The sequence below is a fragment of the Phoca vitulina genome, unplaced genomic scaffold, assembly GCF_004348235.1.
Source record: "Phoca vitulina isolate PV1807 unplaced genomic scaffold, GSC_HSeal_1.0 scaffold3, whole genome shotgun sequence".
Taxonomy (NCBI): Eukaryota; Metazoa; Chordata; class Mammalia; order Carnivora; family Phocidae; genus Phoca; species Phoca vitulina.
In genome coordinates this window covers 61,061,260-61,088,660 of record NW_022589706.1, presented here as the reverse complement: position 1 = coordinate 61,088,660, position 27,401 = coordinate 61,061,260, and the positions used below count along the sequence as shown (strand labels likewise).

At 39.4% G+C, this 27,401-nt stretch overlaps 1 protein-coding gene across 6 annotated transcripts in view; it reads left to right on the top strand.

Annotated features, from left to right (window-relative positions):
- Positions 1-14,572: 14,572 nt before the first annotated feature.
- Positions 14,573-27,401, top strand: part of HNRNPD (heterogeneous nuclear ribonucleoprotein D) — a 20,551-nt gene continuing 7,722 nt past the window's right edge. For 2 of the 6 annotated variants that reach the window (XM_032400636.1, XM_032400637.1), the window contains exons 1-4: positions 14,573-15,114; positions 16,915-16,971; positions 26,453-26,621; positions 27,192-27,353. In XM_032400636.1, the coding sequence (XP_032256527.1) occupies positions 14,882-15,114; positions 16,915-16,971; positions 26,453-26,621; positions 27,192-27,353 (621 nt within the window). In that variant the 5' untranslated portion in view covers positions 14,573-14,881. The remainder of the gene's footprint in view (positions 15,115-16,914; positions 16,972-26,452; positions 26,622-27,191; positions 27,354-27,401) is intronic. The other 4 variants (XM_032400639.1, XM_032400640.1, XM_032400638.1 and 1 more) reach the window with 3 other exon arrangements.

Below are 27,401 nucleotides of genomic sequence, written 5' to 3'. Positions count from 1 at the left end.
TCCCTTGCAGAAGAGACTTAAGATATATGTTTTGAAGTGTTAGGCCAAAAGATGAAGTACTTAGGAATACAAACAGCATTGTCACCAGTGTTTTCAGTATAAGGTTGTCAATGGGAAGGAAGAAGAATGATATGGTATGCAGATGCTTTGGTGCATAGAATTAATCATATCTTTGGATAATGCAAATTGGTATGTAAGCTAGGGGTAGAGCATATCCCTAAAGGACTAGAGGAACACAAAATTTCCCAGAAATATGCCAAACTGATCAAGAGGGCTGTAAGTGAAATACTGAAGGACGGGGGTGAAAACGCAGATAATGCTAAATCTGTCTATGATGAAAGGCACCTAAATTAACATTGAATAACAAAACAGAAATCCAAAGTCTTCAAGTTATCAAAACGAGATGGTATATGAATGTAGATGACATCACTCTATCCTCTTCTTGGCTACTTCTTGCAAATCACTCTGCAATTGCTTAGCTGATTTTTGTGGCTTTAGGTTTGAGGTCTTCCATAGTCAATGAGGCAAAGCTCAGAAGACAGAGATGGGAATGAAGGGGGCTGGCAAGCTTCCCAAAAAGGGCCCACAGCGTGGCAGTACTTAAGTATGACCGCCATAGAAACCTGTTCTCAGGTTCTAGGTATAGATTATGCCACTGGTACAATCAAACACACAAGATGTCACTGCAAAACCCCAAACACCAATTTATTAATTTATTAATGTAAAATTTTGGTAACAGGGGAAAGTTTCCTTTCCAGTGGCCTGAACATTTATAAGTGCCATAAAAGATAACACCTTCCTCATATAACCATCCTTGGTAAGTAGGAGGCTGAATTATTAATCAAAGTGTGATCGACTGAGAATAGGTCCAAGAAAAAGGTAAACATTAATCTTGAGGGATGCAGGAAATGGTAAAGTCTGATTAATGATTTGCGACCCTACAAAAAAGAACTTCTATAACTATATACACTAAGTTAGGAATTTCTTTTTGGAATTTCAGACTGGAGGATGCTAGATAATCACTGCCATGTTATTTTCGTGGTATATCTAATCAGTAGATTATTAGGCAGCCATTACAAGTTTAGCCGTAAAGATTATGCAACACAGGAAATGTTATGGCATAATATCTGATGAAAAAAGTAGGAAATGCAATTATATATTATACTTTAATTTCATTGTTTAAAAACAAACAACATAAGGGGCAAAACTGATATAAATGAAACATATCAAAATACTCACAGTGGTTGTATTAGGAAGGTTGTCTTAATGAATAATTTGTCTTTATTTTCATTGCTTTTCAAACTGAATACATTTTTATAATGATTTAAAAAAATATAGCTGGACTGTACATAGTGACTACTGCTTTTCTCTTTTCAAGTCTCCCAAGAATCTGCATGGAGTCAGTAAATAATCATCCAGTCTCATGGCACTTTCTTTTTCTTCTGATAGATCTAGTTATTATACTAGATTAGCAAAATGATATAGACACAGTATATCCTGATTTCAGCATAGCATTTGATATATCTTTGCTCTTGATCATGATTGTTTGGATTACACAGTAACAGAAATCTTCTCAGATTTGCTAACGTAAAATGTGAATCTAGGGGAACCAAGAGCATTGTATATAACCCAAGGGAGGAAGTTCAGCTGAGGACAGAAGTCCGTAACTGCTTTATCATCAAGAGCTGAGGCAGGTACCATCTGCATCTTGTCAAGACCACGTGGTCTCTGGTCCCTGGTTCTTTCTACACATCTGCTTCATTCTCTGTCTCCCCCTTCACATTCAAGCCCATGTTCTCATCTTCTCTGATCTACATGGTGCCAAAAGGCTGCTCCGTCCTATAACCAAATTTTCCCCTAGCTCCAGCCCTCTGGCCAACCTCTTACAGACCCAGTATCCAATTTCCATTCCCAGGAGAAAAAGTCCAATTGATCAGCTTGGGTCATGTGTCCACCCTGGACTTGGTCATGGCAATGGAGGTGGGGTCATGCAATGTAAATTTGGCTGCAAAGGGGCCACCCTTGATAGTGGGGAGAGTTCAGAGAAGGGGGTTGTGGCTTGGCAAACAATTCAAAAGGTATTTATTACCTAGGTTTCTCATAAGTCCTCAGGGTCAAGGTAGAAAAACAGAAGTTGGTTGAATAGATAGATTTCTAACCAACAGGAGTTGGTTGGAAGAAGATAGATTGCAACTTGTGAAATGACCACACCCACAAATGATAAATCAGTGACATCCTGCCAGAAGTTTCTGGAGGGAGTGGCTTTCAGATCTTACAAGTAGATCTCCATTAGCATCCAGTAAGTCTCTGTGGTGGCTTGTCCTGATCAACACTTTTTATCAAAGTCTTGGATTCTCTGGGCCTAGTGAATCTGTGCTTCCACTTTCCCTAATATCCTAAGTCTTCTCTATCTCCACCCCTGTCCACACTGTCAGCTGATGACAGACATCTTAACTGGCTGAGAAAAAAAGGATTTAGAACTAATTATCTGTTTATCACCAAACCCATCTACTGGCCTATATCTGACTCATATAATCTTCTTTCCCTCTTTTTTTTTTTTTTTAAGATTCTATTTATTTATTAGAGAGAGAGAACATGGTGGAGGAGTGGGAGAGGGAGAAGCAGACTCCCCGCTGAGCAGGGAGCCCAATGCAGGGCTTGATCCCAGGATCCTGAGATCATGACCCGAGCGGAATGCAGATACTCAACCAACTGAGCCACCCAGACATCCCTCTTCTTTCCCTCTTATACAACAGATGAACTGTCTCTACTCAATATTGTGCATTGGATCCCATTTCCTCTCATTTACTTAAGAACTTGCCTTCTGATGACACAAAGAAATGGAAAGACATTCCATGCTCATGGATTGGGAGAACAAATATTGTCAAAATGTCTATACTACCCAAACCATTCTACTGATTTAATACAATCCTTATGAAAATGCCAAAGCATTTTTCACAGAACTAGAACAAATAATCCTCAAATTTGTATGGAACCCCAAAAGACCCCAGATAGCCAAAGTAATCTTGAAAAAGAAAAGCAAAGCTGGAGGTACCATAATTCCTGACTTCAAGTTATATTACAAAGCTGTAGTAATCAAAACCATATGGTACTGACACAAAAATAGACACATATAGATCAATGGAACAGAATAGAAAACTCAGAAATAAACCTACAATTATATGGTCAATTAATCTTTGACAAAGCAAGAAAGAATAACCAATGGGAAAAAGACAGTCTCTTCAAGAAATAGTGTTGGAAAAACTGGTCAGCTACATTCAAACAAATGAAACTGGACCACTTTCTTACACCATACACAAAAATAAATTCAAAATGGACTAAAGACCTAAATGTGAGACCTGAGACCATAAAAATCCTAGAAAAGAGCACAGCCAGTAATGTCCCTGACATTGGCCGTAGCAACGTTTTTCTAGATATGTCTCCTGAGGCAAGGGGAATAAAAGCAAAAATAACCTATTGGGACCCCAGCAAAATAAAAAGCTTTCGCACAGTGAAGGAAAGAATCAACAAAACTAAAAGAGAACCTACTGAATGGGAGAAGATATTTGCACATGACATATCTGATAAAAGGTTAGTATCCAAAATATATAAAGAACTGATACTACTCAACACCCCAAAACCAAATAATCCAGTTTAAAAACGGGCAGAAGAAATAAACAGACATTTCTCCAAAGAAGACACCCACATGGTCAACAGACACATGAAAAGATGCTCAATAGCACTCATCATCAGGGAAATGCAAATCAAAACTACAGTAAGCTACTGTAGGAGGGCTAAAATAAAAAACACAAGAAACAACAAGTGCTGGTGAGCATGTGGAGAAAAAGGAATCTTTGTGCACTGTTGGTGGGAATGCAAACTGGTATAGCCCTGTGAGAAACAGTATGGAGGGTCCTCAAAAAATTAAAAATAGAACAATCCTATGATCCAGTAATCGCACTCCTGGGTATTTACCCCCAAAATACAAAAGCACTAATTAAAAGGGATAAATGCAGCACTATGTTTATAGCAGCATTAATTACAATAGCCAAATTATGGAAGAAGTCCAAGTGTCCATCGATAGATGAATGGATAAAGAAAATGTGGTATATATATATATATATATATATATATATATATACACAATGGATATTATTTAGCCATAAAAAAGAATGAAATCTTGCCATTCACAACAACATGGATGGAGCTAGAGAGTATAAATGCTAAGTAAAAGAAATCATTCAGAGAAAGACAAATACCATATGATTTCACTCATATATGCAATTTAAGAAACAAAACAAATGAGCAAAGGAAAAAAAAAAGAGAGACAAACCAAGAAACAGACTCCTAACTATAGAGAACAAAGTGATGATTACCAGAGGGGAGAGTGGTGGGGAGATGGGTGAAATAGGTGATGGGGATTAAGGAATGCACTTGTCGTGATGAACACTGGGTAATGCATGAAAATGTTGAATCACTATACTACATCCTGACACTAACATAACACTGTATGTTATCTATACTGGAATAATAAAAAAAAGAACTTATTTTCTGCAATTATCTCTCCACTTCCACCTACATCACCAGTTTTTATCTTTCTACTGGATCATTACCATCATCATACAACCATGGTGTGATACTAAAGAAAAAAATCAGCCCCCACACATAGAGCTATATGTCACTTAGTCTGCCAGGTGGCCATAAACTATCAGCAGACCAAAAACTCTTGTTTTAGTCCTCTTGAGCAAATACTGTATCTACTTTGAGAAATGTTTTAGTAACCTTACAAATAGCTTTCCAAATTTGTTAAACTATGGTCAACACAAAAGAATGTTATGTAATGTACTTGTCTATTGGGGTCTTCCAAGATTTGAGTCTAGTTGTTAGTCTACAAGCAAGGAAATAAGTCTTGAGGAGAATCAGTATTCCTCTGCAAAGCAACCATTTCAGGATAGGTCATTACGAGGTCTTTAGGCAAGAGGAGAGGCTACTCTCCAAACAGTAGATGGACCAGATTCCTATTGCTGCTTAACAACTAACCACAAATTTAGAGGCTAAAAACAACACAAATTTATTATCTTACAGGTCTGGAGGTCTCATTGGGCTAAATTAAGATGTCAGCAGGCCTCCTTTCCTTATGGAGACCTTAGGGGAGAATTTCTTTCCTTGCCTTTTCCAGCCTCTAGAGGTCACACGTATTCCTGGGCGAGTGCCTCCTCCACAGCCCCGCTCCGCGCTGCCCTCCCCCCCCCCACTCCGTCCAGCCCCTTCCTTCATCCCCAAAGCCAGCAATGTATCATCTTCACATCTCTCTTTGACCCTCCTGCCTCCCTCTTACAAGGACCCTTGTGAATACATTGCACGCTCCCGGATAGTCAAGGATAATCTTTCCATCTCAAGAGCCTTAAACACATCTGCACAATCCCTTTGCTATGTGAGGTAATACATTCACAGGTTTTGGGGATTCAAATGTAGTCATCTTTGGGGGTGATTATCCTGCTTACTACATTAGAAGAGAATCTGTTTTTTACTGGCAAGGAAGGCTCCACAAAATTTTGGGGTTCAAGGTCTTCAGCTTCAATGAAATTTGTCCAAATGTCCCCACCTAATTTTCAGTTCCACTCTTTCCACCAATACCTTAACTTGAACATAAGAGAACATGCAATTTAATTCAATTTGCTTTGTAATTCATCCACTTTCATTATCAGATTTTTTAAGTTTGTTTCAGAAATGTTGACCCTGTGGCTATATCAAGTAAGGTTTATTTTTTTCCCCAGGCAGGTAAGAAACTTTGTTTCTTACCCAGACTTTGAAGTGGAAATTCCAAACCTTGAGCTTATCATTTTCTTTCTGTAAGTTCTCCAGTGTAATTTGATATAGCCAAACCACTCCACAGTCCTTGTACCCTTTATTTCCTCTACGTTATCCTATTGCAGCAATGTCTTGGTCATCCAAGGTGATAACAAATTAGCCATTTGCCACTGTATGCTGTAAGCTACCAATGCTATTATCATTGGCAATGGAGTCCTTTAAATCTAATGGGATCAGAGAGGCAATTCTGAGCCCTAAAGTTCTGCAAGTCTTGGAAACCCTTTCTATTACTAATCACTGACTGTAGTGAGGAGAGCAAAGCCACTGGAAGTATTCTGGAACAAAGAGATTTAATGTAGGAACCGAGGGTTAGTTTACTGTAGCAGAAGCTGGAGGCATGAAGGGCTGGGCACTGCAGGTGAAGGATTAGAGAACATTCACTGATGGATTGAAGCATTGGAGCAGATGAAGAAACCAGAATCCATGGAGAAATACAAGATGCCAGAACTTGTAGAGGAGTCGGAGAAGCTGCCATTTATGGCCCCCTTGACTACAAGGCAGGAACTTGCACAGAAGTTTAAGAAGCCATTGTGTTTTGCTGCTGTCAATGCAAAGCAAGAGCTTGTGGTGAGATCTGAGAAGGTAGAAACTGCAGGTCTCCTGGGAGAAGAGAAGTCTGTGAAGCTGCCACAACCTTCTGAGAGTGAAAGCTTCTTTTCTCTGCCTTTCCCATCTACTGTGAGTACCTCTCTTTGGCCAACTCTAACTCAGAACCATAAACGGCAGGGGATTCTGGGAAACGTGCCTAGCTTCTCTTTTGCAATGCAGATAGTACAAGGGGGTGGTAGTAAGGCAAAGTTGACAACAAACAATCCAGTATAGTTAGAATACTTTTGATTTTGAGAAATAAACTGGCAAGTTAAACTGACTTAAATGATAACGGGAATTTATTGAGTCATGTAACTAAGTCTAGAGGTAGGGATAGCTGTCAGTGGAAATTGATCTGGCAGCACAAAGCACATGAGCAGGACCTGGTATCCAGTCCCCCGATCCTTGTCAACTCTTCATTGCTCTTTGATACCTATCTTTACAGGCATCTTTTTGTTGCAGAATGGAGGTCAGTAGTTCCCTCAGCTACATACTTGGATTATGAATGAGCAGTGGGTAGGAGAGTATTTCTTCACTCAAATGTCAAAAGGAAGTTCTTCAATATAATTGGATGCCGTAGGCCCTATGCCCTTCCCAAACCAGTGATGTGACCAAGGATAATGGGGATGATGGATTCATTCTGATTAGCTGACTTGAGAAGGGAAAACCGATGTTAGGGAGCTCCAACCCCAAATGTCTACTACAGCAGCCAAAACATCAAGGACACGAACCAGTGAAATAGAATAAACCCCTCCTCTTATGGCCAGAGGGACTTTTGATTATGTGTCACTACTTTTTTTTTTTTTAAGATTTTATTTATTTATTTATTTGAGAGAGAGAGCACAAGCAGGGAGAGCAGGAGAGGGAGAAGCAGACTTCCTGCTAAGCAGGGAGCCTGATGCGAGGCTCGATCCCAGGACTCTGGGATCATGACCTGAGCTGACGGCAGACGCTTAACAACTGAGCCACCCAGGCGCCCTATGTGTCACTACTTTTAAAAAGTGGGACTTTTGAGCAATTGTACTGAGTCTGAGCACCTGAGAACTCTCAGCCCTGGTGTAAGAAAGCAATTAGTCTCATGCAGCTTGTATGGGATGAGGAATATCAAATAACTCAGAGCCACTGCAACAAAGGATAACGCCCCAAATAGCCCCCAAACAAGAGATATGTTCTTCAACTTTTTTTTTTTGAGATTTTCAATAGTTCTTAGTTGAACCTTAATCTGAAAACTTGAATTTTTCTGATTATGTTCTTTTTCAGTATTCTCTTGAACTGTAACTTCTACAAACTAAGTAGGACAATTATAAAATTAGCAGCTAAAACAACCTTCAAGCTTCAGCCTTGGTGCCTGGGAAAAGAGAGAAGTCTGGAGTATCCAAAATGCCAGAACTCAGTTCAACTCAAAATATTGTACTTACTGGGGCATCTGGTAGGCTTAGTCGGAAGAGCATGTGACTCTTCCTCTCAGGGTTGTGAGTTCAGGCCCCATGTTGGGTGTAGAGATTACCAAAAAATTAAAAAAAATAAACTGAAAAGAATATTGTACTTATTGCAATGCCTGAGGCAGGATTATGAAAAGGCTCTGGATAAAACCTAACTGCAGCAACTAACCAAAATTTCATCCCAGAGCTGCAGAAAGGGGGAGAAAAAGAAGAAAAAAATACTGAATTTAATGAAAATGTTGGTCTTATTCTTTATTGCGAATGTTATCAGTAATAATCCAATTCTTATTTTATTTTTAATGATCTCTTATCATTAGAGCATGTTTTTCTTTCGTTTTTTAAACTTTATTTTAAATCTAGTATAGTTAACACACAGTGTTTTATTAGTTTCAGGTGTACAATACAGTGATTCAACAATTCTATACATTACTCAGTGCTCATCACAATAAATATACTCTTAATCCCCTTCATCTATGTCACCAATTCCCCCCCCCCCCACCTCCCTTCTGGTAACCATCACTTTGTTCTCTATAGTTACGGGTCTGTTTCTTGGTTTGTCTCTTTTTTTCCCCCTTTGTTCATTTGTTTCTTAAATTGCACATGAGTGAAATCATATGGTATTTGTCTTTCTCTGACTTATTTTGCTTAGCATTATACTCTCTAGCTCCAACCATGTTGTTGGAAATGACAAGCTTTCATACTTTTTTATGGCTGAGTAATATTCCATATATATTAAAAATATATAAAAATATATTTAAAATATATATATATCACATATTCTTTATCCATTCATCTATCAATTGATAGACACTTGGGCTGCTTCCATATTTTGGCTATTGTAAGTAATGAAAATAATGCTGCTATAAACATAGGGGTGTATTTATCTTTTCAAATTAGTGTTTTCATATTCTTTGGGTAAATACTCAGTAGTGGAATTACCAAATCATATGGTAGTTCTATTTTTAACTTTTTAAGGAACTCCATAATGTTTCCTACAGGGGCTGCACCAGTTTGCATTCCCACCAACAGTGCACAAGGATTCCTTTTTCTCCACATCCTCACTAACACTTGTTTCTTGTGTTTTTTATTTTAGCCCTTCTGATAGGTATGAGGTGATATCTCATTGTGGTTTTGATTTGCATTTCCCTGACAATAAGTGATGTTGAACAATTTTGGAGCGTGTTTTTCTTTTTTGAAAACATCATCCCCCCCCCCCAAAAAAGTCATATGATCACATGTAAATAACACCCTGTTTGTAGATTTCTCTTGCCAGAAGACATCAACCATGAGAGACCTCATGGCAGCGGCCTTCTAATTCATCTCCCTGATACCCTCCCTCAGTCCACTGTCTATACAACATCCAGAATGATCTGGATTATTCTGGCCACTTAACGTTTAAATCAGGTCATGTTTTTCCCTGGCTCAAAACCTCCAATAGTTTCTCCTCACATTTAAAATAAAAGCAAAATGCGGGACGCCAGGGTGGCTCAGTCTGTTAAGCGTCTCCCTTCAGCTCAGGTCATGATCCCAGGGTCCTGGAATCGAGCCCCGTATTGGGATTCCTGCTCAGTGGAGAGTCTGCTTCTCCCTCTGCCTGCCACTCCCCCTGCTTGTGCTCTCTCTCTGACAAATAAATAAAATCTTAAAAAAGAAGATAAAAGCAAAATGCTAACCGCAGCTTACAAGGCCCTGGGTGAACTTGTTACTGGATACCTCACAGGTATGATCTATTACATTTTCTCCCCTTCACTCTATTCAGCTACACTGGCCTCCATCATTCATTGAAAGTGTCAAGGACACTCTAGTCTTTGTGTAAAGTCTTCCCTAAGCTATGTGTAGAACCCCTTGAGGGTTCTACTCAAAAACTTACCTTCTTGAAGAGTCTTCTCAGACTACCCTACCTAAAATAGCACATATTCTAGCTCTAGCACCTTACTCATTATTTTTATTCCAATCACGATCTATCACATATTTAGTCTATTGTTTCTCTTACTAGAATGTCAGCTCCTTGAGATCAAAGACCTTACTGTTTTGGTCAGTTATATTCCTAGCACCAGAAATGTACCTGTGCCATGTGTTGCATGCTTGAATGTGAATATATCTAACTAGGAATAACACCACTGTTTATGTTCTAAGAAGCATTTAGATGAATCAAGATGTATTTTGGAAGTAGGAGTTGGTAATTTATTGGATGTGAGGGGTTTGGGAAAGGGTGATACAAAGGACTTCCTGACTTTTGCCAGGAGCACATGGGTGAGTGGAGATGTCATTTACTGAGAAGAGGATGACTAAAGAAGTTGATATGTAGGGAAGGTGGAGTTCAGTTTTGGCCATCTAAAGGTTGAGATACTTGTGGGTTATCCAAGTGGAGACATTATGTAGGCAGTTGGATATGTATGCCTGGAGTGAGATGACTAAATTTCCTTATTGTTGAAATCCTTGAGCTAGGTTTCCTTTAACTGAGTCTAAAGGCACCCTATTGACATCTCTGTGGTTAAGCATAACTCAAGATTCTACAATAGATTTGCTGAAATCTGAAAGTTCACCGTGGTGGGGCCTCTGTTTTCTCTAAGTGAAGGGCGAGCTTCCTGACAACGACGACTGGTGATAGAGGATTTTCAGTTTGGGCAACTGGTTACTTCACCTAAAATCACAAGCTAATTCTTCAACAAAATGCTTGAATCTTACTGAGGGTGTTCTGCAAGTGAGTAAATGGCTGTTTAACATGGTTGTAGAAGAGGCACAGTATGCGTACCTTGGATAGGAAATGGGTTCTTCCTGTTTCTTCTGGACAGTTTATTCTAGGTTGCCGAATGGAATGCATGTTCCATAAAAATGTGAGCATAGGATATGCTTGCCCCATCTGTAGAGTGTATTTAGCAGATTAAAACTGTGAGTCTTATTTGCGTACATCTTGTTCTGGGTAAAAGTGATTCCAGTTTAAAATTCAAACAAACTCGTTTGCCGTTTTACAAGTACTCTTTTTTTCCTGCAGTTATTGCTTCACAAAGGTGGAATTCAAGGAGGATCCAGTATTTCAGTGTGTTATCTGAAACGCACTGGGAACCTGAAGCAATGGAATATTTGATGTCACGGACACTGAGAGGAAATACTGATTCCTTACAATGGTTTGAGCCAGGCTTCAATATAGTCCTCAGCCACTTAAACACTACATTTTTTTTTTTTTTTTTTTAGAGAGAATGAGAGACAGAGAGCATGAGAGGGAGGAGGGTCAGAGGGAGAAGCAGACTCCCTGCTGAGCAGGGAGCCTGATGCGGGACTCGATCCAGGGACTCCAGGATCATGACCTGAGCCGAAGGCAGTCGCTTAACCAACTGAGCCACCCAGGCGCCCTTAAACACTACATTTTTAAAAAAAGATTTGAGAGAGTGAGAGAGAGCATGAGAGTAGGGTGAGGGTCAGAGGGAGAAGCAGACTCCCTGCTCAGCAGGGAGCCAGATGCCTGACTCGATCCCAGGACTCTGAGATCTTGACCTGAGCCGAAGGCAGACGCTCAACAAACTGAGCCACCCAGGCGCCCTAAAGACTACATTCTTACGAATGTGCATAAGTTTTTTTTCCTTTTAAAGGAATTTCATGCATCAGCAAGTGGTTTCTATGCCTGAGATGAAGTGGGATGTGGGGAGAGAAGACTTTTAAGTCCCTGGAAGTACACCTATTTTCCTAAAAGGCCCTGAACCTAGCTAGATGAAAATAATGTAGTATTTTGCCATTCAATAATTCAATTAGAAATTATTGAGTGTCTGTGTGAGGTACAGAGCATACACAGAACAAATTATCTTTGCTCTCAAGGAATTCATGGTCTAGTACAACTGCTATTTAGAATAACAGAAGTAAGGGGGCACCTGGATGGACCAGTTAAGTGTCTGACTTCAGCTCAGGTCATGATCTCGGGGTCCTGGGATAGAGCCCTGTGTCAGTCTCCCCGCTCACCAGGGAGTCTGCTTCTCCCTCTCCCTCTTCTCCTCCTGCTTGTGCTCCCCACCCCCAAATAAATAAAAATCTTAAAAAAAAAAGAATAACAGAAGCATGCATAAAAGGCTATGAGACTGGCTGATTAAATCCGCCTCAGAGAGTTTGGGAAGGCTTCACAGAAGTAGTAACATTTGATTGGGTTTTCGAAGGATGAATAGAAGTTTACTAGGTAGATGAGGAATGTGAAAAGAATTAAGGTTGACGTTAAGTGAGTTCTAAGAGGAATGCTGGGTCAATGTAGGAACATAGAATGCAGAGATTAGGACCATAGTAAGGATATTAAGTGATAGGTATTATACATGCTCACATAGCAATATAGTAAAGGTGCTAGCTTTAAAATCATTCCTAGGTTTTCTGGAATTTTCAATATAAATTCCAAGAAATCCAGAAGCTACTGGGCTACATGTGAATTAAAATGAACCTTTGGGGAAAGCCTATTACCCAAAGGTGGGCATGTCTAAAGCTGTCTTTTCTTTTTTTTTTTTTAAGATTTTATTTATTTCTTTGACAGAGAGCGAGCGAGCACAAGTAGGCAGAGGGGTAGACAGAGAGGGAGAAGCAGGCTCCCCGCTGAGCAGAGAGTTAGATGTGGGACTTGATCCCAGGACCCTGAGATCATGAACTGAGCTGAAGGCAGACGCTTAACTGACTGAGCCACCCAGGCGTCCCTAAAGCCGTCTTAAAAGCAAAATAATGCTCACTCTCTTAAGATTTATTTGCGGGGGGGCCGGGGAGGGGCAGAGGGAGAGGAAGTGAATCTCAAGCAGGCTCCCTGCTGAGCCCAGAGCCTTACACTGGGGTAGATCTCAAGACCCTGAGACTGTGACCTGAGTGGAAACCAAGAGTCCCACACTCAACGGACTGAGCCACCCAGGTGCCTCAAGAATGCTCTCTTGAAGACATAAAATATTCGAGACCTCCTGGTTGCCTCTAAATCGGAATACTGGTTTGATCCCAATACCCATTTTCTCCTAGGCTACTGTTTTGACAGGTGGAGACATACCTGAAGTCACTACCGCTTGATCTAAGATACGTTCTTGGCATTGCCTGTGTAAGGGCCCGGTTAAGATCTTTCTTTTTAAAGATTTTATTTATTTGACAGAAAGAAAGAGCACAAGCAGGGGGAGCAGCAGGCAGAGGGAGAGGGAGAAGCAGGCTCCCCGCTGAGCAGAGTCCTATGCAGGGCTTGATCCCAGGACCCTGGGATCTTGACCTGAGCAGAAGGCAGACGCTTAACCAACTGAGCCACCCAGGCTCCCCAGAGCTCGGTTAAGATTTTAAGACATTTTCAGAATCTGATCTGTATTCTTGAATTTTAATTATTCTCTAATGCAAATTCTGCTAGCTTAATAAAAAATTAGACATTTTTAATCATCTTGAGATTTTTTGATAATGTCCAATTAATATTTAATTACACAGTGAAAAAATATTTATTCCTCAGAGTTCTTTGCTATATTTTGCACTAGTCTTTGTTTCCCCGGAGCCTGTACATACTAAACCAGCAAATAATTACTTGTTGACTAGAGAAGTACCTAAAAACTTCACTTTCTTCAAGATGTACTGCAGGAAGCTGCAAATCTCAAAGTCGGAATAAGCCAGTTTTCAGCCACGACATTCGGGATTTTTAATAAGTCTATTAAAGAAGTTTACTGTTACCCTGCATGAAACGCTTAGCGGTTCTTTTAAAAAACCAAACCCCAAAACACAACAAGCTCAGAAACCTTGTAAAGATGATTTACAGCATGTATATATTCTACTTAATATCAAGACTAAAGAACATGAAATTAAAAGAACCTCTTGTTGACCTAACACATTGCCCAATTCAGTATTTTCAAGGAACTGTGGTAGGTTTTAAGATCTTCAAAGGAATCAGGCAAAGCAAAACAACCCCTGATCTTTAAAATACGCCAGTTACCTGCTTCTTCTGACGAAAATTTTCAGGAAAAAAGCAGGCAAGCAAAACTCTTACTTGGAAAGCAAATTTAAAAGAAAAAAAAAAGCCCTAAAAGTCAGTAGCCTCAGCCTGCCGGCCTGGGGTCGGGAACTCTGGCGACGGCAGCTGCGAAAACCTCAATGTCACCCGGTCGCGGCGACTACCGCGGTCGAAGGAGTTGCGGCAGTCCGTGCACGCGCACCGCTCGGCTGACCGCGAGCCTGGCGTCTCCAGGTGCCGCGGTGGACAGAACCAGTGTCACGCGGCTACCACCCCAGGGTAGCCTCCTTTCCCAGGTTGGGCACTACTAGACGGAAGGAGCCGCTGGCTGTGCGCCTCCCATCCCCCACCCCTACGCCGCCCGCGCACCGGGCACAGTCGCCTTCTGGGAGGTGCTACCACACCCCAGCCCAACTCCCGGGCTCCCGCCGGCGGCTGCCGGGTGGGCGGGCCGACTCCAGGAACCCTCGGAAGGGCGGGGGCGAAGGAAGGGGCCCCTCTAGCTGTGTCTTCGAAACAGCGTTCCTTGTTCTCGATGGTCCCCGCGCGGCCGTCTTATCGAACGCAATTTCCGGTTCCTTTTAAAGGCCCCAAGCTGTGCGCCGCCGCGCGTGAGAGGAAGGTATAAAAGGGAACGAGAGGGCGGGACCAAGGAGGAAGAGGAAAAAAGCTAGCGGTAGAGGGGGCGGGGAGGCGCAAAGGGCGCGCTCTCGCGTCACGTGACCGGGACGCGCCGTTCTTCCGTCGGCCATTTTAGGTGGTCCGCGGCGGCGCCATTAAAGCGAGGAGGAGGCAAGAGCGGCTGCCGCTGCTGCTTATTCTTTTTTAGTGCAGCTGGAGAGAGCGGGAGTGCGCGCTACGCGACTGTGGGAGGCGAGGGGGGCAGGCCAGGGAGAGGCACAGGAGCCTTTGCAGCCGCGCGCGCCTTCTCTGTCTTGTGTGCTTCGCGCGGTAGAGTGGGCGCGCGGCAGCGGCGGGGATTACTTTGCTGCTAGTTTCGTTTCGCGGCAGCGGCGGGTGTAGTCTCGGCGGCGGCGGAGGCAGTAGCACTATGTCGGAGGAGCAGTTCGGCGGGGACGGGGCGGCGGCGGCGACAACGGCGGCAGTAGGCGGCTCGGCGGGCGAGCAGGAGGGAGCCATGGTGGCGGCGGCGCAGGGGGCAGCGGCGGCGGCGGGAAGTGGAGCCGGGACCGGGGGCGGAACCGCGGCTGGAGGCACCGAAGGGGGCACCGCCGAGTCGGAAGGGGCGAAGATCGATGCCAGTAAGAACGAGGAGGATGAAGGGTGAGTAAGGGGCGACCCGGGATAGTCAGGCCCAACTAGTTCCCCCTCCCCCTCCCTATCCCCCGCCATTAGGCCTCGTTCCCGCTCTCTGCCCGCCCTCCAGGCCCCCGTGCAGTCTCCTTGCACAGTTTTCCCCTTTTCTATGCTGGGCTTTCATTTCCTTCTCCCCCTGTCTGCTTATCGCCCCCTCCCCCATCACACACGTTTCCACCTTTAGCCGTCACCATGCTGCTCCCTGGCCCGCCCTCCTTCCCTCCCTCGCCTTGGGTCTCCTCCCACCGACTTAGCCGCCAGGATTTTTTCCCGCCTGTCTAGGGGTACTTTTTTCTTGTTCCGCTGTCTCCTCCCTTCCTCGTTTTATTAAAGTTCCAGGCATAAAGATAGACACAGAAGGTTTTATGCTGGGACAACTAAGGTTTATTTGGTGCGTCCACTTTAGCATCCCGAGACGGTGTGATTCTTTATAAGCACATGCTTTGGGGAACCTGTAAGCTCCCCACTCTGCTCCTCCCCCCTCGGCTTCAGGCCGAATGTGTTTTGTATTTCGGATAAGTTTGGTCTCAATCTCTTTTTAACATAATACACTATCGAACAACGGTTTGCGTACTTAGGCCCTACTTTTCAGCCTACGGAACATACTGGGCCTGGTGATATTCCCTGAATCTCTTGTTGGTACGTTCGTTTTGCTCCATGGGCTTTCGTTAAGTTCCTTGTCGGCGGGGCCTGCACTTGACTGTGGAGCTGTGTCTACCTCCAGCTTGTTGGCTGCCCTTCCCCCACCCGCGGAGTTATTCTAACCGCGCACCCTTTTCGCGCCCTCACCTATTGGGTTCCTCAACTGTTCATACAGATTGTAACCTTACTTTTTATGTGCAGTTTTCATTTTTTTTACACCACCCCCATGCGCAGTATCCTTTTTTGGTCTCTCTTGATTTCTCCTTCCCGCTCTCTTACCCACTGTTAAAGGAGGCCTACCAGCCTTCTTTCATAAAATGAACAAATCCTTTATTGTGCCATGGCATGATTTTTGTTTTTTGCAGGTTTTAAAGTACTGACTTGTTCCCTCCAGTTGGAATAAGTTGTATATATTATTTAAGCTGCATTTGATACATTAGAATGCAGCATTTGGGAGCGGGCGCATAATACAGGAGTTACCAGGAGGGACTAAATCGGGGCTCTTGGTTAGGTTTTCTTACTCCCGTTATTGACCGCTGATCGTGGGCTAACGCATCTCTTCCCTTTTGTTATGGGGGGATGTGTGTGTGATTTTTATTTCACTATAACGAGAAAGGTGTGGAAAATGAAAGCAATAAAATGTCACTTTAGTCCAGTATTTGCAAACATGATTTCCTTTATTGGGAAAGAGCACAAGATTTGGAGGGTGGGAAAGAGAAGCACTTCAGAATGTCGAGTTTAATCTTAGCCCAGGCAGACAGGTCAGGCTGATTGTGCTGGTTTTGGGAGAATTGGAGGTGGGATGGGAAACTAAATTTACTTAATTTTGAATTACATATAGTTTAAGAAAGGAATAAGTTAAATATTTGGAAACTTAAGCCTTTAACATTTTGGTTTTTATTTCCTGAATTCTGTTCTTTGGACAGAGGCACCAAAATGATTAATTGTATAACTTGCTGTTTGGGGCAGGCTTTAGCCCTGATTTTTCAAATCACAAAGCTGCTATCCTTATAGTTACCTACTGTTGAACTGAAGTGTAAATGAATTAAAGTTTTTAGCCCTAACAATGTCAAAAACTAAAACTAGAATTTTGATTGGTTGCTGTACCGGTTGTTAATTCCCTAGCCATTCAAACTCCTCCCCACGACACTCTGAAGCAGCGACGGCACAGCGGGAAGAATGGTAAAACTTTTAAATTTTATTTCTGTATTATAAAGGTTTCAATAGTCATAACATGCAGAGGCTGTGTATTGATTAGTTGCCCATTGATCCCCAGGAAATTCTAGACATAGTACAGTAGGATATCTTGTGCCTGGGATATAAAATCTTTTTAGGCATCGTGTGTGATCTTTGGGCAAAATTAATGCCATTACATGTTTTTTGGTTTGTGCTAATGCATGTAATTGTGGTTTGGTTACTTAAAATAACAATATAATTAGCAATATTGATACATTTGAACAAGAAATAATATTACCATAATTTCAAATTTGATTTCTTTTTGTTAAGACAAATATTTTTGTTGGAATTCTAAGTTTAATGTTAAATATGAAGGTTATTTGATATAAAATCTTGTGTGTTAGAAATGTCTTGCATGCTATACTGAAATATTCTGGATACGTGAAAAGTAAAACAATTTTTAAAGTAGTGTTGTGTATATGTATTATGCAAAAATGTATTTTATCTCCAGCCATATTTGTAAGTAGAACTTTATTAACAATTGGATATGTACTATTCAGAGGTGGGCTGATGGGGCTTTTCGCTACAGCTCTTACGAGGTTTTTTATTTTCAGTGTGATTTGCTTGAAATGTTAATTACGGTTGGTTCACATGTCTCTGAAATTGCATGACTTCTCCATGGATGGATGGTAGATTATTGTTTTTATCCTTCCCCTTCCCCTAAATGTCAATCTTTCTGCTTTTAGGATTGATTTTATTTTGAGTTTTCCAGGAGTTTGTCCACCACCACTGGAGTTTAGAGGGCCAGTAATTTGTAGAAAGTTGACTTAGCTATACAAACTACATTCTATTTTAAGAGCCCAATTGGGATAGCATTTAAATTTTACACGACCTTTACTTAATACTGTATTCTCATCCATTGAAATCTGTCCGGTTTTATATTGCAGATAAAGCAGACTGGAAATAGGCAAAAGGGAAAAGTAAAAAGAAGACTGGGGTCAGAGTTTGACATGTGGAATAAAATGTTTTTGATGAAAATTAGTCCATTTGGCACTGATAGTTTCATTTTCACTGCCAGCTAATCGTGGCAAACTAAATAAGATTAAACTGTCACTATACCTGACTTTTTTGCTCTATTACATGTTTCAAATCTTATGTAAGCAGTCATTTTCAGTGATTAGAAAGGACCATAAACTTACGTTTGAAATCACTGTTAATGATTTTTGTAAGAATTATTTTTGCCCTGCTACCCAATAATGTAAGCTTATAAGTTTTTTGAATGACCTCTTAGGAAGAGTGGACAATTAAATATATATAGTGAACATTTTAGATTATGAACTATTTTCATTTTCTGAAAATAGGATTTAACTGAGGTTCATTTTAAGTTAAGCAGGTTTACATTAAAACAAATAATGTTTGTTTTTAAGGCGTAATATTTGACTTTATAAAATTACTGCTTAATCACCCAGCCTCGTCCTGTTACAGATACTCTTGTTTTTCTTTTTGTTGTGTGCACTTGTCACTCTATCTGTTCCTTTCTCTGACTCCCAGTTTGAGAAAGATTGTGCAGCAGTTTCGTAATAGTCTCAGGAATGAGGATAAGACTGGCTTTACTAGATATAAAATCATCCAAATTGAGTTTCTTAAACATTTCTGTGTGCATTCCTTTTTACAATTTTAACTTGAGAATAAAGTTATTACAGTATGTTCCTTAAAATTTTAAAAATGAGTTTGTTGCGCACTCAAAAGTTTTTTTTTTATGTTGAATATAAGAATAAACAGCTATTCTTAGGAGGGCATGCCTGTTACATATCTCTGTGGATGTTTCCACAATTCAGACCTTTGGAATAATCTGTTCATTTCCATAATAAAATACTTCCTGAGATCATCTCATTTTAATCCTTTCAACTTTAACATCCCGGGTTTTTACTTGTAAGCAACTGCACTGGAATTTCCCATTTTTTGTGTGGGTTCATGTTCTTTACAGGGCTACAGTTCTTTTAGGGTAGGTAATTTAAAGTTACCTCATGTGGGGCAAAATATACATGGCATTTAGCAAAGCTACCTGGAGGAGAGTTTTTTAAATATCAAGAGGAGTGGAAAACTATAATACTGTGTTAGCTTTCAGATAGTTTTATAAGGTAGGTACATTGACTTGCCTGCATTGGATTGGGCAGGATGCAAAATAGTTCAGTTCATTTATCAGCCAAAGTACAGGACTACTTGTCTAATAACAGGGCAGTAGATCTAGACCTGTAACCGTTAGTGTATAATCTCGTGTGATTTCTTCCTGCTTGGGAATTTTGTGAATTAATTTTGCTGTGGGTTGACTGCTCTCTTAATTTTTAAGAAATGGGCATACACATGTTTTTGTTTTAAATATTTGAGATTATAATCTATACCCTAGTGCTTTTGGGGCATTCTGAAGTTGCTTTATAAAACAGTTACTTCTAGAGCAGCCTCATACCTAATTTACTGATTTTTAATTCAGTAAAGTTGGGTTTACTGTAAAGTTGAGACCTTGAGTAGATGGTCTGAATTTTAGTGTTCTTTGGAACCTTTAACAAGTTTCTGGTGTTAAAATTGCAGAAATTGATGCTCCAGAGTCTCAAGATGATGAACCTATAAGGGAGGGAGGAGTATTAAATTCTTTTCATTTCAAATTATGGAAGATACTAAATCACCTGACCTTTAGGGTTTGTAATTGGAGAAAATCATTGTGGTTTTTCTCAGTGCTGCCTTTTGAGATAAATCTACTTGGCCTTAGCCTGGGTTTTTTCCTCCAAGTCCTGTGACTTCTATAACCTAAGTATATTTAATGTGTATTTTTAATATTGCCTGGGTATTCTGTCCTTTGTAAGGCTGCTCTAATTTAAGAAAGTTTTGAATCTACTATTGGGGTATGTGATTTGTGGCCAGTATGGAGGATGGTTAGTTGTAGTCTTCAAGTGATACATGCTATGCTTGAAAGCATTTAAAAAGGAATAGAATAATAACCTTTTTCCTGTTCCACTTAAAGCTGTGCACCTCAAGTGTGTGTGCAGATTGACAAATGGAGTGAAACATAACTTCTATTAGTCCAAGATTTATTTGACTTTAGTTCTGCTTCAACGTTTTAGTAGATAGGGCACTGAACTGGATGCTGGAAGCGTGGGATCTGTTTCTGTTACTTCACTTCCAACAGTGTGGTCTCAGGTAATATAACACGTCTGTTACTTGGTTTGCTGATTTATGTGTTGGAAACAATGCTCACCACAGGAAGATTGACTACATAGCCTGCTTTCATAGCTTGTGTGTGTTTATCCAGTGCCTTAATAGTTGATACTGCCAGTGATTTACTCCTGTGGAGTAAAGGTAAGCATGTTTTAGTTTCTGGAGTATTAAATTGTATATTGGAGCTCTAGACATTTAAGATTATTTGGGGGTGGGGAGACTCGTATTGCTGGTAGTGTTTGGCCAGTAATCAGGGTGATAGTTTTCTAAGTATTGGGTCATGTCCTGTAAACTCCTGCTTATTCTAGACTTGAAACTACCACACAGTTCAAATTACTACTAGGAAGTTTTCCCTCTCTCCCTTTAGTCTTGTAAGAAAGAAAGATGAAAAAGTATCAGCAAATATACTGAGAAAGCAACCAATAGGCAGTGTCATGGAATCAATCTTCCATAATTTTTCCTTTTTATTGTTAAAAAGCAATGTGATTTTAAAGCATTGCAAGAGTCTAAAACTTAATCAAGAAAGGTAAAAACCATTTTCTGAGTTTAGTGTTCATATCTAAATTGATTTCCAATAGAAAACTACAGAATTGTGAGTGTGTAGTAATCTCAGTTAACCAGAATCTTAACCTCTAGGTTAAGGAAACCCCATTCCTTAACCTTCAGGTAGATGGGAGTTAACCTTGTAAAGTTGATTGAGAGTTTATTTTAAAAGTGAAAATACAGGAAGTCATTCTTGCCTTGGAATGAAAGGAAAAGGAGATTTTTGGGTTAAACATGTAAAGTTTACTTAAAACCTGTCATCTTTATTAGTTACGTTTTTAACCTAATCATCGTTTTTAGTCATTTAGGTTCATTCTAAAGTATGAAGTAGTAATGAGATTTAATAAGCCAGGCTAGAGGAGTTAATCTTACTGACTTGTTAAAAGTTTGTCAGTCTATTTCCAGAAGTATTTTTTATACAGATTCTAAAATGATTACCCTACCATGTGATACTGTCCAGTTGTAAACAGTAACCCCTGCCCCCCATTATAGGTAGTTAACTTTAAACAGATTCTATACTTTCTGGCAGCTCTTTCTGCCCACAGGTCCTGTCCCGTGCTTTAATAAAACTACCTTTTTGCACCAAAAAAAATCCCAATAAATAATCTATACTTTCTAAGGAAAAATGCTGATTTTATGTATGTTGGTGGGATTTTCCTTACATTTTGTCATTTTAGGATTTTAAAGGAGTAATTTTAATGATAAAATACTGAAAATTTAAAACGAATTAGTGGTATGCTTGACTGTTACTCTGAAAGGTGACAGTGATTGGCCAGTCATGTTATGTACTGAAATATATATCAGATTGACTTCTGTTCTGTTTTTTAAACTGTCAGAACTTGTTATGAAACCACATATGGAAAATCATGAGTTGTCAGGAAGTGTTTGAAAGTTACAGAATATTTTTTTTGGCCCTATTTCAAAATTGGGAGGGAGTGTAAATGGTGTTTATCATTTTACCTTGAATAAGGTAAACAGTAAAGCCTTAGAAGTATCTTTAAATAAAATACTATTGGGGCGCCTGGGTGGCTCAGTCGGTTAAACGTCTGCCTTCAGCTCAGGTCATGATCCCAGGGTCCTGGGATCGAGCCCCACATTGGGCTCCCTGCTCGGCGGGGAGCCTTCTTCTCCTTCTCCCACTCCCCCCTGCTTGTGTTCCCTCTCTCGCTATGTCTATCTGTTAGATAAATCTTAAAAAAAAAAAAAAATACCGACTTTTGGAGTGTTAAACCTAGTGATCCCAATGATACAGAGAATAAGTTTTTTTGGGTGTGAAAAACAGTATTAAATCAATATTTTCATCAGCCAGCACTGCTCCATATGTATTTTTATATTTTGAAATTCCTTACTAAATACTGGTATTTACGTGGAGTACAGACAAGTAACTGAGATGGTTTTTTAACTACATTTTATTTAAGAGTTTTTTAGGCAATCTAATTTCTAGTCTGTGTTTTTTACATGGGATATTTAAACATTTTAGGTAAGTCTATAGTATTGAAAATAATCTTTGGATCTATTTATATAAGACTTCATTCTGGCTTTTTCCTCTTAATGTTGATGACTTCATATAGCCCATGCAGATTTTAAAAAATTAAGGTGATAGGTAAATGAAAACATTGCTTGATTAAATTATATTAAATTGTGCTCTACCCCTTCTAAATAATTTTTTATTGAGCACTTGGGATATTTCAGAGTATGTTCTGTGCCTTTTTAAGTGTATTTGCTCCTTTATTTTTTTTATTATTTTTTTAAAGTAAGGTCTATGCCCAACGTGGGGCTTGAACTCAATTCTGATTTCAGGAGTCTCATGCTCTATGGACTGAGCCCCCAGGCACCCCTGTGTTTACTCATTTAATCCTTACTGAAGATTCATGAAATAGGCTCTTCGTCCTCTCATTTACAGATATGGTGATGATCTTGGGTTTTTGTTTTCCTGAGGGTCATAGAGTTAATACATGGTGGAGGTAGGATTTACACTCAGGTGGTTTGGCTTATTGCCTCTAAATTTACTTACTTGAGAAGAGAATGTCCCACTAAACAGTCTAAATTCCTAAATGACATTGCATAGCATTTGGAAAGTCATCTGCACCGAGTTGTATAATTTTATGTGTATCGTTTAATACTATAATATGGTGTAATATTAATATCTGTAAAAGCAAGGAGATTTCAATTGTTGAGTAGGTGTTTTAAATTGAATACCATATTGCCTCTGGGGTGCTAAAAAGCTTAGTAGGATTAAGAAGTTAAACTATCAGTAAAACACTGTAGATGAAGTCCTGTGTTTTCATTAGGATTGTTGATTCACTTAAAACTAAGGATGAAATTTTAAACTTGCATTGCAGGATTAGGGGCCCATTTTTGTTGCTACTTGAACAAGTCTTGTGACATAGTTTTAACTTGGCTGCTTAGGATTTTCTGAAGTTCTGTTTCTACCTCATTGTAAGTGTTTGCACATCTCTGCAGGAGTGACAGCAACTTGAAATTCACTTTTGGTATTCAAGGCAGCAGAGGTAATATGGATGGACAATAGGTACTGTACTTGAAGCAAAATACAGTAATATAAAAGAAAATTAAGTGTATCTTATGCCATCTCATAATTTGAGAAAGAGCATGTAAAATGCTAGTGTTCTGAGAGGCTATTTATCCAAAAATTAAGATAACAGGCCTTTTCTTACTGTACTCTCTACCATTATATCTTGGTGTGTCTACTGAATAAAGATTTGATGGATTCAACATGTTCCTTTTTGTAAGGATGGAATGATTTGGAACAGTTTGTGTTCATTGTAGGATTTACCTGTCTGGCTTTCAGTTGCGCAGCAGCCTTCCTTGTTAGAGCAGCTAAAGCTATAGCACTCTTGGGCTGCCACAATGGCAGTGGCATTTGTCTCAAAGAGCCACTTAGGCTCTTGCTCAGAGGTTGTTTTACCCTTCTTAACTTTACACAAAATTTGCCCAAGTTCAAGTACCGGCTACCCACAGTACAGAATGGAAGGGGTGGGGTGGATTTAACAGCAACCAGTGATTAACCTAGCAAAAATGAAAAATAAAACTTGTTAAAAGAACTAAGAAATGAGATGCACTTAGTGTATTAATAGTTATCTCATTTCAGAAGAGCCTTTGGGCATGCCACAGTTGCTTAATACAAATTAGTGGTGAATGACCCATACAGTGTTTAAATCATGATTACTGTATTTAAGAAGGCAGAAGTGTGTGATGTGTTGTAGAAAAAAAAATTCATCCCAAATAATTGAATGTTAAAAAACAACTGGGGAGAGATTGGAAGGCAGGCAGTGTTTTTTAAAAAAGGTGGAATATTTGGCTCATTCTCTAAAGGTGCTGGATAGCTGAAGTTTTACTATGTATTTTGCTCTAGTTTTTTGAGAAACAGTAATGATTCTGTGAAATACGTATAAATTATAGTTGACCAGACTTTTTAATACTCTGTCCAAAGGGGATTTGATTGTTAGGAAAAGCAGCAAAGATGACCTTTTAGCTTTAAGGTAGTAGGCACATTTAACAACTTCTGTACTAATGACTGTATTAAAGGTGGGAAGTTTCTTATAGAGAGTTCTTTATTGGGCCAGTTGAAGCGTTAGTGTGCTTATCTAGTATTTAAGAAAACTGTCTTTTTAAAAAAACATTTGGGGCTTGTGACTAATAATAGGACATGCCTCATTCATGGCTTATAATTTATTTCTTTGTAATTGTTTTTTAAATAATTTAAATCAAGGACACTTAACACAGTATAAACTTTGCCTTGGTTAAATAAAATCAAAACTAATTCTGTCTTAGTATCTAAGGGAACTGATCAGGCAGAATATTCTTGCCTTTCAACTTCAGCTTTTTTAAAACAAGGCTTTTGTTACTGTATTCTCTTCAGGCTGAAATAATTTCCAACTGTTAAATTATTGATGGAAAATTTTTTGTAATCACAGAAGGTGGTAATTCAGTAGTTAAATTTCAACTTAATTGAAGTTGTTTCTGTTCTAGAATTGCCATGGATACCTGAGCAAGAGGTCATTGCTTTATAGTTCTTTCTCATCTTCAAAAATACAGCAGTGTCCTTCTTACCTTGAAAGGGTAAATGTTGCTAATGAACCTTCATCTATGAAGGAAGTGCTCTGGATCTTTAGGTTATAAAAGTAAAGTGTTCTTAAGGCATATATTTAAGTGTCAAGGATTGGATTTTAGAAGGTGCATTATTTGAATGAAAGAAAAGGTAATTGAGAAGAACTTTTTCCCATGAAATTGGCAATAAACATTAAAAACTACCTATACAACTTTATGGGTGTTTTATGTTCATTTGATTATAAAAAAGGGTTAATAAGGGTTACTTCAAGCATGGAGATTTTATTAGAGGAAGTCCTGAAAGTTAAGCATATAAATAACCCAGCTTTACATTACAGTACATGTACTAATTGAAAACTTAACCTGAAATGGGAAGCACAGTATATACTGAAAGTAAGACTTCTTTGGCATTGTAAGTTAATTTTGTCTTTAGAACTAAAAACAAGTCTGTGGTAAAATAGTAAGCTCAGTAACACCTCAGTTAATCTGGCATCTTTAGGGGAGAAGCAGAACGAGATCTCATTCTAGGGACACAATTGGCCTCTTGTTTGAAGAATTGGATTTAGTGGCACTATCCTAAAAGCCCACAAGATGGAGATGTTTCCTGCTTTAATTTCTATCTGGAGCTGAAAATTAGTACCACATCCCCATCCCTACCCCAGTTACAAAGATGAGAAATCATTGAGCAAGTGTGATTTTATTCCCGTAAAATTGTTAGCCTTCACATAACAAATTCTGACAGTTTACCCTTAAAATAAAAATCTCCAGTCCTGTCTCTTTAAAGGGTAGGAGGTGTGTGTAAGCTCTTCGGGGCAGGCTAAGGGATAGCAAAGGGGGCAGATGTAAAAGCAATCAGAGAGCTGCCAAGTCTGAGCTTTATAGCATTTTGCTGTAGTAAAAATAATACTTCACCTGAGGTTTTTTTTTTCTTTTTTTTTTTTGAGTATATATATTTGGTCTTAAAGTGTTCTGGTGGTTTCCACTTACCACCTGTCACTTTTAGCATCTTCAAGGTTTAAATATTTTATTGCTGGTTAACTGAGGTTCTACTGTAAATAAATCATAGAAGTTAATTAGTGGATTATGCTTCAATGGGTAATTTTTGCTAAGTTGTTTAATTTTGTCTTTATTAAGGACTCTTAGCACATCAAAAAACTTAGCTTACAACTTAATTGTGAGACTTAGAATTCCATTTTATGCGCTAAGAGTTTTGTTAATGAGAGAACCATTAAAAAGAAAGCTTCAGCATAGTCATGCTGGTTGCTGTGATCAGTGGGGACTGCATAGCCCTTTTACAAGTTTAATGAAGATTTGGAACAGAAATTTGAAGCTAAAATTCGTGTTTTGCTGTTACTGATAACTTGTAACTTAAGACTTAAACGTGTAGTATTTTTACTTCAGGGTTATGTTTATCATTTTGGCAAGTCAAAAAGAATTTGCTGCTTCCTCACTATTTTATAGTTACGCAGATGCAGCAGTAATAAGCAAAACTTGACAAAACTGGAATGGGGTGTTCTTGAAACATGGTAATATAGGAAGAGTGACATCATTAAACTGCCCAGTAAATTGGTGCAGTTTGGAAAAGGTATTATTGTTATGGATACTTAAGGCAAAGTTTGTTTATCTGTTTTTAGCATTTTAATACTACTTTTTGTCTTTACAGGAAAATGTTTATAGGAGGCCTTAGCTGGGACACTACAAAGAAAGATCTGAAGGACTACTTCTCCAAATTTGGTGAAGTTGTAGACTGCACTCTGAAGTTAGATCCTATCACAGGGCGATCAAGGGGTTTTGGCTTTGTGCTATTTAAAGAGTCGGAGAGTGTAGATAAGGTAGTGTGTTATGTGTTCTGATCAGTTAATAATATAAGATGTGGATAGTTTGATACACTAATTTGCCTGCTCATGATTTCCCCTTTTGCAATAAATGAAGGAAGAGCTATAGTTCTTAACCAGTACATTTTATGAAGAGTACTCTTTAATTGTTTACTGAATATCTTCTATATGCCAGGCTGTACTTGAAAAAAAAATTAACTTTAAAAATACTGAGACCTAAAGACACCTTATTAAAAGGATGATCTGTAACAAGTTCGCAGAAGTATAGATTTTGGAATTTCTTGAGCTAAGGGGAAGTAGCAGTCATGTTTATGTTGGTGACAGTTAAAGGTGAGATGGTTTTCTAGTAATTGATTAGATTTGTGTCTCCTGTCCCCATTCTTATTGACACTTAGGTTTGAACACTGTTCTTTATTAGCTGATGTCACATCACCACAATTTGACAGTTCAGTTATAAGAAAGTCAGCATATACCTGGCATTAGCTGTATTTGCAATTATTAAGTAAGTTAATAATCTGAACTTCAATTAAGATACATACTTAAAATGAAAAACTTCAATTCCCTTAGGTCATGGATCAGAAAGAACATAAATTGAATGGGAAGGTGATTGATCCTAAGAGGGCCAAAGCCATGAAAACAAAAGAGCCTGTTAAAAAAATTTTTGTTGGTGGCCTTTCTCCAGATACACCTGAAGAGAAAATAAGGGAGTACTTTGGTGGTTTTGGTGAGGTATGTGATAATGTTTTGACCCAGTTTTTGTCAAAATTAGTGTGAATA